The sequence below is a fragment of the Hemicordylus capensis genome, chromosome 4 (genome assembly GCF_027244095.1).
Source record: "Hemicordylus capensis ecotype Gifberg chromosome 4, rHemCap1.1.pri, whole genome shotgun sequence".
In the NCBI taxonomy this organism is placed as follows: Eukaryota; Metazoa; Chordata; class Lepidosauria; order Squamata; family Cordylidae; genus Hemicordylus; species Hemicordylus capensis.
This window is the reverse complement of record NC_069660.1, coordinates 191,714,872-191,727,939: the sequence shown is the minus strand read 5'-3', so window position 1 is coordinate 191,727,939 and position 13,068 is coordinate 191,714,872. Positions and strand designations below refer to the sequence as shown.

Here is a 13,068-nt window from a genome sequence, read left to right as displayed (position 1 = left end):
CTATTTCATAGGGACTGGAGTTCAGCTCTATTATTTTAATTAACTTACTAAATAAGTACAGTTATGTTGAGAGATTGAGGTTTTAGTAACAGAGCAAAATAGATCCACACCACCTTCTTGTTTGTAAGACCTTTCAGACTGATAAAGTAAAAGTGGGGGGAAGGGGTACTTACTAGAGGGCATTGTTTGAGTCGGAGAGATGAAAGCAGCAAGTTGGCTGTGAATGTAATTAAAGTGCTAACTTTGATCAAGGAAGAGGTTCATCCCATTACAGGCTTCCTAGGTGACCCTTAATGAGCAGCTTACATTTCTGCCTTAGTTTATCATGTTTGTTTATTTTATTTACTTAAAATATATATATATCCCTCCCCCCCCCCGGTACACTACTGCTCAGGGCAGCTCACAACATTAATAAAATAAAATAGATACAATGAACATAAGAACAACTCTGCTGGATCAGGCCCAAAGGCCTATCTAGTCCAGCAGCCTATTTCTAAGTTAAACAACTTTTTAAAAGACGAGGCTAAAACCGCATTTAAAATTACAATTTTTAAAAAAATTGAAATTAAGTTATCAACTTTTAGTTTAGAATTTTTAGAGTTTTTATTTGGATTTTTAAATTGCTATAATCGTGTTAATGTTTTAACGGTTTTCAGATTGTGAACTGCCCTGGGATTTTTTTGTATGGGGCGGTATAGAAATGTACTAAATAAATAAATAAATAAATATTAATTAATTAAAAGCTAAAACCCGAGAAACGATAGAGATAACTTTTCTTACATCCAGGAACTAAGTGCCAGATCCTGAAGGGCCACTTTACCTGCTATTCTATAAACTCATGCTTGTAGTGAACCAAGATTTGCAGTGCACCAATGTAACTTAAATATCATTTGTTCTAATGTCAAGTTTTTAGCTTTTAACAGAGCAATGTTGCTCTGCTTTTCATGTAGTGCTGAAGGCACAAAAATAGACTTCTGTAACCACAGATGTACCTCCTCTGACACTCTTATGTACTTCCTCCTTTCATCTGTGCCAAGGGGCTGCTCTACATGGAAGAATTTCAAGCACCTGGCAATATGGACAGCATCCAGAAGCAAATCTTTCTGCAATATCTTAAAAAAAAAAAAAGGAGTTAGACCTCCTACTCTGTGGAAAATTGCACTTAGGTGTTGCACAATCCACCCATGTCATTTCAGTTTTTCAAGCTTTTAAAACCCAAGTTTAAGTGGCTGAAGCTAAGCGTTAATGTACATATTACAGCTGCTATGTAGAGCCACCATTGCATGGGATGATTTGTTGTGGCTACCCTGTGCAAATCAGGCCACTCCGCTAAACTCAGCCCACCAGCTACTTGGTTGTCCCCTCCTGTTCCCAGTGCCAGGAAGGTTGACCAAGATGGCTGCATCTTACTTGGTAGGTCACAGGTTCTGCAGGCTTGGAGTAAGCCAACTCATAATCAGGTATAGTTATCCTAGCTATCTTTAAAGTTTTAGGACTCCAGAATAAGAAGCAAGCTGTGACGTGGACATCCAGATGCATATATTGTTATAGACAATTTATCGAACTCACATTTCCATAACAGAGTATTCAACATTATACTCAGTAATAAGTGTGCATTGACTTACCCTCACCCTCTCATCTTATAACTGTTCCTTCAGATCATATATCCATTTTAAGCCCATATCTAATATGCAAATATATAAATGACCATTCCCCTCAATGCCATTCCCCTCCACAAAGAACAACATTTTTAAAAAGAAAGAGGGGGGAAAGAGAAAGATATACAAGCTACACAAACTCCAATTATAATGTCAGAGAGTGTCAGTTTCTACATCAAATACCAAGCATAATGCATACACCTTAAAAAAATTATCCCAAATTCCTTGTAGTACATCATCAAGTTCTCTCTTAAAATAAATTATTTTTTCACATGCTGCCAAGTTCAGCAAATCTGTTATCCACTGCTTTACAGTACCTCAGGAGATAATCCCCACCCCCAGTTTTGAAGTATTATATGTTTTGCCAATATTTGGACAATGTCCATTCACTTGGAATCATCTCTACTATTACAATTTCTAATGTAAATACAAATTTGGGGGGGGGGAGTGAGGAGAATCCTCAAATGCCTCCAAACAATAGGTGGCCCTCAATATCCACAGGGGTTCCGTTCCCACCAATTTCTGCAGATAATGAAACCACAGATAACGAGACCTTGAGGCAATGGGGATTGGGCAGTTAGGGTCCTGGAGGTGAAAAAAGGACAGGAAAAGGCAGAAATAATGGAAATAAAATGCTGTGCTATGCTATGCAGGTCTCTGGCTGTCCTGCAATGCCCCCCATTAAACCCCTAATTCCTCCCATTTTCCACAAAAGATCACAAGATTTTTTTTTTAAAGAGCCACAAAATGGCTCCATTTAGCAAAATGGTGGCCAGGAACTGTGGATACATGAATTCTGAGTATTTATAAAACTGTGTATAATGAGGTCAGGTCTATATAGCCCTACCGCGGATACGTAAAACCATGGTTGCCAGGGCCATGGATGGGAGCCACCTGTAGATTTCATTATGGCCTGACGCATATCAGCAGAGCCTTTATCCAGGGTTCTATAACACAAGAGCATAAATATAAAATGTATTACCTTCTTGACCATACATGCATAATGCATGTTCTACAAATAAATCCCCAAAAGACATCATAGAGGACAATAGCTATTAAAAGCTTAATCTCTTGTCATAACCCTGCAAAGTGAGCAAAGAGGCACGTTTTCAAGTGGTGATTCTCTTTTATTAAGTCAGTCAGAAAGCAACTGTTTTCATTCAACTCCAGCTTAGCCGGTATCCACTTTGCTGGTATCCACCTTATGTTTATTTTTAGAATGTGAGCCATTTGAAGATAGGGAGCCATATTTTGTAAACTGCTTTGAGAACTTTCATTGAAAAGTGGTATATAAAGAATTGTCGTGGTGGTGGTGCTGGTGGTGGTGCTGGAGGTAGTAGTAGTAGTAGTAGTAGTAGTAGTAGAAATCTAGGCAAACCACCACCAAAATTAAAATTAAAGCCAAAACCTCTACATCATAAACACTTTATCCAAAAAACCAAAGAAAACATTAGTAGGAGAAGCTTACCTTACTATTAGAAGGTGATACATCTTACATTTATGATCTTGTTTTATAGAGGCCTTGATAAGGGCTTTGCGGAATCTCATTGGCCCATTAATAAAGCCTACATTGGAGGCAGCTGAGGATTATCCTCTCTTTTTAGCCTGGTTTGGTGTCTCCTCACCCCACCCAATCTTTTTGGCATGGTAAATACAGAGTTAGCATTCATAACCATCTCTCTGTTTTCCTTTCCAAAACATCCTCCCAGAATGAACACAGCAATCTAAATTTCCAAAACAAGTGAAAGAAATCCAGTTCCTTGTTTATTACATTTCTAGAAATTTTCACCATTTGATTATCCAAGTGACAAGAAGTGAATTCCAGTGCAGTACGCTCTAAGTAAATGCCTACGGACCCCACCTCTTAATTGAAATTAAGGGAGTGAATGCTTCTTTAGCCCCATTTCCCTGATCATGTGCTATGGCCGGCTGCTTTTAGCTGATGCCAAAGCAGTGATGGGTACCTACTCATCACTGGGGGGCGGGGTGTGTGTCACCACAGTGCACCGCACATGCTGCATTGTGGGATCTCTGGGGGATGGGATGTGTTGTCCTGACCCCTGCACCTCCACACTGAAGGCATGGAGCACTGCTCGTCTCGGAGCATGTTTCATGCTCCCAACAGGAGAACTTGCTCATCTGGGGGAAAGGTAAGTTTGCCAAACCTTCCCCGCCCCCACCTGCCACCCTGCCTGCCCAGGTATGAGAATGACCTCACTATCTCTCAGCAATTAGCCTGCTTGATTCTATCTATTATTCTCTAAGCAAACATTAAACCAGTTCCAACCTTTGCAAGCTTGGCAAAAAGTCTGAAAGAGGCTCCTATATACATTCACAGGTTCTCCATGAAGTCAAGAACTCTACAATGCAAAAGGTTAGATCAGATAAAAATGTGCAAGTGCGTATATCTGTCTCTGTGTGCTTGTCTCTCTATATACTAGGTATGTGCACAAATTGATTTTTTCATTTCAGTTTGTACCCAAATTGAAACACCCCCAATTCTTTTTGGGTCCAAATCTGACCACCCTCCCCGAATCTCCCCAGATTCAATTTGTACCCAATTTTTCCAAATCCAAATTGATCCAGATTAAAAAAAAGGGTCCCAGGGCCAAAAGAGTGGGGTGGTGGTAGTGCCCAATGGGTGGAAGCTACCACCCAAATTTCAAAGAAATTGGGCAAAGGGGTGATCTTTAAAGAATATAAAAAGTTTACGTGTCTTTAAGCTTTTCCTCATTGGGAATAATGGGGATTTCAGCAACCTTATAGCTCCATGGGGTGCTATAGCACTGGGGTGGCCCAGAGTGGGGTGCAGTGGGTGATAGTGCCCAATGGGTGCAAGGAAGCTACGACCCATATTTCAAAGGCAAAGGGGTGATTTCTAAAGAATGTTTAAAGTTTACACATCTTTAAGCTTTCCCCCCATGGGGAATAATGGGGATTTCAGCAGCCTTAGTTATAACTCCTCAGGGAGGAGGGGTGGCACTAGGGTGGCCCAGAGTGGGTTGTAGTGCCCAATGGGTGCAAGGAAGCTGCTACCCAGATTTCAAAGGAATTGGGCAAGGGGCTGATTTTTAAAGAATTTTTGATGTTGGCATGTGTTTGGGCAAATTTGGGGCAGAAATGGGGATTTAGGGGCAGAAGAGTAGGTCAGGCAGTAGTGCCCTAATGGGTTCCTGCTACCATACAGATTTCAATGGGTTCCTGCTACCATACAGATCGATGGAAGGGGTGATTTTTAAAGAATTTCTGAAGTTAGCACGTTTTTAAGCTTTCCCCCCCATAGGGAATAATGGGGATTTCAGCAGCCCCATAACTCCACTTGGGGGGCACCGGGGTGACCCAGAGAGAGTGGTGGTGTAGTGCACATAGGGTACCAACCACCCCCATACCCACAATCCCAGGGGGTACTGGCTTTTGTTGTTTCTGAGGTGTTCTGAGAGTAGATTCTCTGGTGGCAAATGAGAGTGGATTCATTGTTTGTCATTGAAAATGAATCCACTCTCATTTGTTACCAGAGAGTCTACTCTCTGCTAATCAAATTAAATTAAAATACAACAACAAAAACAAGCACAGTAGCAGACAATATCTCTAAAATTATAAAAACAGAGAGGTATTATAAAAACAGAGAGAAGTAAAAAACAGTAAAAGTACCAAACAGCTAATAGAGGATGGTGGATTTGATGGGTCAGTGGTCTGACTTGTTATATGACAGTTTCATACTAGGGATGTACACAAAATGGATTTAATATTTTGTTTCAAGCTCAAAACAAAATGCAGATGGTTGAAATGTCAAACCAGCTGTCAAACCGGCCGTTTCGACAAAACAAAACTCAAAATGTTTCAAGTGTTTCGGCCATAGGGAACAATGGGGGAACTTGAAACACACCATTGTTCCCCATGGGTAGCTCCTAGGGACACCCAAGTGGTTTGTGTGGTAGGGCATGATGAGTGCTACCTACCACCCAACCCACACAATAAATGGGCAAGCAGGTTATTTTAAACAAATTTTTAACCTTCCCCCCAAACCCCTATAAGATCCTATTGGGGTTTTGGGGGAAAGGTTAAAAATTTGTAAAGAATCTCCTGCTTGTCCATTTCTTGTGTGGGATGGGTGGTAGATAGCATTCATCATGCCCTACCACACAACCCACTTTGGTGTCCCTGGGAACTACCCATGGGGAACAGTGGGGTGTTTTGAGTTTCCCCATTGCTCCCTATGGCCAGAACAAGCTGTACTCACAGAGTGCACAAAAGTTTTGCTTTGTAATTTGCAAAGCATTTTGCAACCTTGCCTGGAAAAACAATGAAGAAGCACACAGTAAAAGGGAATACGTTTCTCCCAACACAGACTACACATTTCAAAGACAGTCTGAAAATGGCCAAAAAAGCATCAATGAAAAAAAAGATTCCACTGTCAGCCATCGTGCCTGTGCTGCAGTAACATCATTGGCACAAGTTGCTCTCTCTCTCATACACACAATTAGAACTGCTTGCATTCCTAGCATGCAACAGCTGCCACACAGCAGCACCCTTAGCAGCAAGCATAGCCATAAGCTCAAATAGAGAAACTTCAGCCCCACTTTGACTAAGTACACCTTGCAATGCTGATTGCAAAGCAGACCAGAGCAGTGAGTGAAACACAAGTTAGTCTCAGGGCCAGATATGGAACTCAGTAACAGCAATCATCAAGAAATATCACACACATACACATGAGCGCATGCGCACACACACAGCTTCCACTGTTCATTTCTCAACAAAACAACAAGGTATTTGTAGTGGGTAAAAGAACCAACAGAAATGAGAATGCTCACTTATTTCTGAAGGCACAGGATACAGACCTACAATTTAAAAATACTTTTTACTTGGAGAATGCCATTGCTGTGGTGGAGGAAGAAGCTATACAAGGGCTGCTTCAAAAGCCACTGAGGAAGATCAGGAGGATCGAAATGCGTTTGGCTGGCATAAAGGAACTACTTTGATTGCACACTCTACAGAAGAATTCCAACAATAAGAGCACAGACTTTTGGCAAGCTCCAATACGCACAGTTGCAGTGCACCTGTTTACTTAAATGTTGTAGGAATTGCAGTATAATTATTTTATGGAATTTTATTTGATTAGTGTTTTTACCATTGTGATTTCATACATTTGCAATTTACATAGTGAAAATAAAATTGTGGTTTCCATGTTTACAAGAGATTAGGATCCATAGAACATTATATGTGGGGGGTGGGTTGTTTTTCTCATTACTGTTCATTTCTTGCCACAACACTATCTCACAAACAAAACAAACCATAACTCAAGGAAGGAAGGAACCCAGGTTCTGCCTTTGACAGTCTGAGATCCAGCAAAATCAGATAGTTATAGCAACAATTTTACTCGATGCTGGGAGGACCACAAAATCAAATCTTCCTTCTTCCTCACCTCATGTATTTTATTCAAGAGAGGCACACTATAAGGGTTCTCTCTGCCTCTCAGTCCCTTTGAATCCATTTTGAAACTTCCTCCTTTTGGGCTCCCTCCACTTAGGCAATGGGGGCACAATTCCTCATGACAACACTTGATTTGTATGATAACAAGCCAACCAAGAAGCAAGGAGATTGCCAGCCAATTGAAAGCCAGTGCCAGAAAGCCAACCAGCAAGGGGAAAACAGGCCTCCAAAATGGCACTCAGAACATCGAAACATTTCAATTCCAAATGGGACTGTTTTGTTTCAAGCTCAAAGCAGACTTTTTATTTAAAGGATGTTTTGTTTCGAGCTTTAAACGTTTGAAACGGCCCATTTTGAGTCGGAACAGCTCAACGTCGGAACATTTTGCCCATCCCTATTTCATGTCCCAGATTCTGCCCTTACCTCTCTCCTAATAGAGCTTCATCTCCCCAAGTCTAGCAGGGCTGGAACCTTACTGCTCCTATTATTTTGGAAGATTTCTCTCCATCACCCCATCCACAAATATTGCTGCAAGACTGATGCCCCTGAAACTGCAGTGGCTGGCATTCAGACTAATGCTGTTCATACATGCAGTGCTAACCCTCTCATGTAGTACCCGCAGTCAGGGATATGTTTTTGCTTTAAGGGAGTGCTTCCAGTGTGCAGGGAGAGTTCTGAAATAGAGCATCCATGCTTCAGAAATGCAGCAATTCACATTTGAAATATACACATGTCAGCCCCTGCTTTTGTCACTTCTCACATCCAGGTAAATGCTTCTTCACCCTTTGTTATTTCAGAACTCCTGTACCCCAAATCGGAGGAAAGTTGTATTACATTAGAAATAGCGCTGTGAATGCCAAAGCAACATTCATTACTGGATGTGAGCCAGCAAGTGTCTTTCAAAGTGTCCTGGAATAGAACTAAAAATGCTGAAAGGTTTTTATTTTTATTTTTAAAATATTGCATTGCCATAAAACCTAACCAAGTATTGCCTTATTGATAGGAAATTGTGGCCTTCATTACTTTTTCAACAGGGTTTCTTTTGAGTGATTGCACTCTAAGGTCTTAATGCAGACAAGCTGGCTTTTGGACATTTAAAAAAAACAACACCAGAATTGGTTAAAGTATTTTTCAGTGAATTACTGTATAAATTGTGTTGACTGCTGCTGTTTGCCTGTAAATTACCTTAATCAGTATTTGCTTTGCTTGACGTGAACATTTTTATTGTTAGTTCAGCTCAGAGGTCTTTAGAACAGAAGTAGGGGTTTCTATTCATTTATTTCTATGGGCTGCATAAGAGTGTTTCCACCTGTCTAATGCCATCAAAAGAAGCTTTTATAACAAGATCCATCATGTTTAATACTGTGCTCAAGAAATGAGCAAGCACCTTCTACCTAAGAAATGAACTACAGATACACATTTGCCATAGTGGAACAAAACAACCCTGATAATGCCACAGAATTTTCCCTGCTAACTGTGCAAAGAGGCACCTTTTACCATGGTGATTCTCTTTATTTAGCAGGGGGAGAGTAACTGGCCCTATCCACCCCCAGCACAGTACCTCCAGTGAATGTTGCCTGTGTCTATCTTGTGTCTTTTTAAGAATGTGAGCCCTTTGGGGACAGGGAGCCATCTTATTTATTTATTATTTCTCTGTGTAAACTACCCTGAGCCATTTTGGAAGGGCAGTATAGAAATCGAATTAATAATAATAATAATGATCCACCTGCAGAATTCCTGGAGCAGATTTCCATAGAAATGCTCAGAATTGATACCAGATCCCTCTGCTGAGCCCACCAAACCCCAGGATGGTGGCTAGGCTCAGCAACTCTTTTTTACTGATGTTGAAGTATTTTCCTAAGCCTGTCATTATGGTATAGGGGCTAGGTATGTGCAAATCAATTTATGGCTGAATTGATTTGACTCCTATCTAGTCGATTTGAGTCGATCTGAGTGCTTCAACCTCAAATTAAATCACCCTTGGCGAAACTAACCAGATTAGAGGTTCAATTGAATCACACTAGATTTGAGCTCAAATTGGTTTGGTAATTTGAGTTACCATTTTGTCCCTGCAATGCCAGCCCTCCAAGCTTCTCTATCACTCTGGTTTGTTCCTTCGCAATATCTCATAATTGGCTAGTGATCTCCCTTCCTTCTTGGTGTGGATTCATGGTTGTGAAATAACTTCTTCATGAAGAAGTTACTTCACAACCAAGAATTCACAACACACAAACATTCCTAAAAATTCAGCCCTTTGCCTTTGGTGGTTGGCACCCATGGAGCCCTACCACCGAACCCACTTTGGTACCCCCTCACCCTTAAAATTTAGGCTGAATCAATTAAATTTGAATCAAATCAAATCTGAATTGAATCAACCCCAGATTTGAGGCAGCAGATTTGAGCACAAATCAAATCAGGCTAATTCAATTTCAACTCAACTCAAATTGCAAAATCGATATGTGCACATCCCTAATAGGGTCAAAGATTGCACAGTTTCTTGTGCTGAAATTCACCGAGGCTGTGATGAATTGTTGAAATTGCATTGTTGAAATTGAATTGTTGAAATTGCATTTCAGGAATAATCTAGATACCATTATAGAATTTTGCTTTTAGCAACATTCAGTGGTGGTGCGAGATTTAGTTTTTCTTTGATACCTAGGCAGAAAATTTTGATTCCCCCCTCAGGCCACAGAATACACAGCCACCCACACTTAATTATCATGAAATTGTTTTCTGTGAACCTTTGACAAGTACAGGACTGTACATCTCCTTCATGTGGAACCATTCCAAAATATTTTACTCTAGGCACCCTGTTATATTTTCACTTCCCTGTCTCATGTCCCCAGGATAGCTGTTGGGTGAGTATTATCACCACAAGCAATGCACCTTTTACAAAATCCAATAGAGGCAATGAAAAGATCAATAGGTTAATATCCATTTCACTGCTTGGAGTGCTTAGGAAATGCCTCAGTTGGAGAGATGCAAAGCTTAGGATAAGGAAGATCAAATGAGGATCTGAGCACTTTGAACAAGCAGATAACTCAGGCACCAAAGACATCAGTTAAGTGTTTGAATTCTTTACTCAACCTAGTCTTCAAAATTACACTGAATGAACTTTGTTTAAACTCTGACTTCTTGTATAGCCTATAGAGGACTTAAGGGAATTCTGATGACTGTTTTCCTGGCAGCTAGATGTCTTTTTCAAAGGTTCAATCCAAGGATTATTTATCCCGAGCAGTTGAACTGACTGTATTGGTCAGCAAATAGGATGAGGAGAAAAAACATGGGCTACAGGCTGAAAGTCTATAAATTGCTTGTATTAAGTTATTTGTCCTGGAAAGCCCACTTTCAAAACTTGATCTTTAAAACCTTGATCTTTAACCAGACATATGTTTTCCTGACTTTCCATTTAACTCTGAGATGATATCAGGGTAGATTGTACCCTGGTTGAGAATGCAAAATATGATAAAACTTTTTTTTTACCCAACCCCATTTTCCAGATAAGGCTCAGCTTTAATGAGGTTAAATGTCTTGCGGTGTTTCATTCTCCAACCCCCTGTAATATTTTTTTAACTTTGCACTTTATACTTTGATGGATTTGTGGGGTACATTATATCCCTAATGCACCGTATGGAAAAGAAAGTCCTTTGGAGGGGTGAAAAATACCCTACGGAATATTGTTTTAATAATATCTATATTATTAATTCTCCAAGACGGGCCATGTGTGGGGACGTGGCAGAAAGGAGGCGATTGGCTGACAGAGGGGAGAGAGAGTTCTGGAGCAGCAGGGGGTTTTGCAGGGCAGCTGGAAAACAGTTTGACAGTTGGCTTGGGGGTGCCATGAAGCAGAAGGGAGCTCAGAGGCTGAGGGTGGCTTCGGAAGCTGGACAGTTGGCTCTGGGGGCTGCGACCGGCAGACGGCTGGCTGAGCTGCGTCATGAAGCGGCAGGGAGCAGGGAGCTCAGAGGCTGTCAGGTGAGCGGGTGACAGTCCCTGGCAGCAGCAGGGGGAAGCAAAAACTGTGAGACAGAGATAGAAAGATGGAGGACAGAGAGAGAGGGGGGGAGGCTGTGGGGAGAGAGAGAGAGAGAGAGAGAGAGAGAGAGTTGCGGGGGGGCCAAGAGCGAGCCAGAGAGTTGCGGGGGGGCCAAGAGAGAGCCAGAGAGTTTCGGGGGGGGGGTCAAGAGAGAGCCAGAGAGTTTCGGTGGGGGGTTCGAGAGCGAGCCAGAGAGTTGCGGGGGGGTCGAGAGCGAGCCAGAGAGTTGCGGGGGGGGTCGAGAGCGAGCCAGAGAGTTGCGGGGGGGGGGTCGAGAGCGAGCCAGAGAGTTGCGGGGGGGGGTCAAGAGCGAGCCAGAGAGTTGCGGGGGGGGGGGTCGAGAGCGAGCCAGAGAGTTGCGGGGGGGGGTCGAGAGCGAGCCAGAGAGTTGCGGGGGGGGGGTCGAGAGCGAGCCAGAGAGTTGCGGGGGGGGTCGAGAGCGAGCCAGAGAGTTGCGGGGGGGGGTCGAGAGCGAGCCAGAGAGTTGCGGGGGGGGGGTCGAGAGCGAGCCAGAGAGTTGCGGGGGGGGGGTCGAGAGCGAGCCAGAGAGTTGCGGGGGGGGGGTCGAGAGCGAGCCAGAGAGTTGCGGGGGGGGGGGTCGAGAGCGAGCCAGAGAGTTGCGGGGGGGGGTCGAGAGCGAGCCAGAGAGTTGCGGGGGGGGGTCGAGAGCGAGCCAGAGAGTTGCGGGGGGGGGGTCGAGAGCGAGCCAGAGAGTTGCGGGGGGGTCGAGAGCGAGCCAGAGAGTTGCGGGGGGGGTCGAGAGCGAGCCAGAGAGTTGCGGGGGGGTCGAGAGCGAGCCAGAGAGTTGCGGGGGGGTCGAGAGCGAGCCAGAGAGTTGCGGGGGGGTCGAGAGCGAGCCAGAGAGTTGCGGGGGGGTCGAGAGCGAGCCAGAGAGTTGCGGGGGGGTCGAGAGCGAGCCAGAGAGTTGCGGGGGGGGGGTCGAGAGCGAGCCAGAGAGTTGCGGGGGGGGGCAATATTCCTCTAGATATTTAGATCAGAAGCTATTCATTCCACTTATTGTGAGAAAAGGTCACATTGCCTTAAATATAGCTTTTGCCTAGTTTCTTTCAAGTCATTTTTGTATGTATAAAAATGTTACTAAAAATGTTTTGGGGGTTTAATACTACCCCCAGGATTAAGTAGTCCCTTTAGAAGCTTGAACTGTATTAACATGTTTTCAGTATTTAGAACCATCTTTGTGAACCACAAAACTGTTGCTATTTTTTTAAAATCAGCGATTCGCGGACTTCATGTTTAAAAATATATAGTCATTCTGCTTGCGGGGAGGGGCGGTGGTATTTTGACCCCAAGTGTTTACAAGTAACTTACCACCTCATTTCAATAGATGACCAGCTTTAATGGCACTTTTCACTGAAAGGTTCTCAGTCACGAATCTTCGGACGGCCCTTGTAACTTCTTGACATAAATATTACTTCTAGACTATGGCTGCACAACTTTTGCCCTTCAGCTATTAGTAGACTAGAACACACATCATTCCCAACTATTGGCTACTGTAGCTGGGGATGGTGGGAGCTGTCATCCAACAATAGATAGAGGGCCAAAATTGTGTACCCTTATTCTAGACAATGTGCTTCAATTTCAGCCATCAAGCCTGAATTTCAGCTATCATGCTTCTCTGAGGGAGGGCAAGATGCCTCCTTGTCTTAAGGAGGCTATTCTTAGACCTTATTTGAAGAAACCTGCATTGGATCCCTCTGAGCTGGCTATTTACAGACCTGTTTCTAATCTTCCATCCTTGGGCAAGGTGACTGAGTGGGTGGTGGCCTCTCAGCTCAAGGCACTTTTGGATGATACAGACGATCGAGACCCATTTCAAACTGGCTTTGGAGTGGGCTATGGAGTTGAAACTGCCCACATGGGGCTACCTTTATACGTACAAAAATGGGTACAGACTGTGGCAGCCAAACTAGCCTCTGGGACATA

General features: G+C 43.1%; 2 protein-coding genes across 13 annotated transcripts in view; one reads left to right on the top strand and one right to left on the bottom strand.

The window, feature by feature from the left end:
- CDH18 (cadherin 18) overlaps positions 1–13,068 on the top strand; it is an 896,981-nt gene that overhangs the window by 75,699 nt on the left and 808,214 nt on the right. The window lies entirely within an intron of this gene.
- The window catches only part of LOC128322537 (uncharacterized), a 184,862-nt gene that overhangs the window by 153,112 nt on the left and 18,682 nt on the right, over positions 1–13,068 (bottom strand). For 4 of the 7 annotated variants that reach the window (XM_053243965.1, XM_053243964.1, XM_053243966.1 and 1 more), the window contains exon 3: positions 2,506–2,605. In XM_053243965.1, coding sequence (XP_053099940.1) covers positions 2,506–2,580 — 75 coding nt within the window. In that variant the 5' untranslated portion in view covers positions 2,581–2,605. Of the gene's footprint in view, positions 1–992; positions 1,113–2,505; positions 2,606–13,068 lie in introns of all 7 variants that reach the window. The other 3 variants (XM_053243971.1, XM_053243972.1, XM_053243970.1) reach the window with 1 other exon arrangement.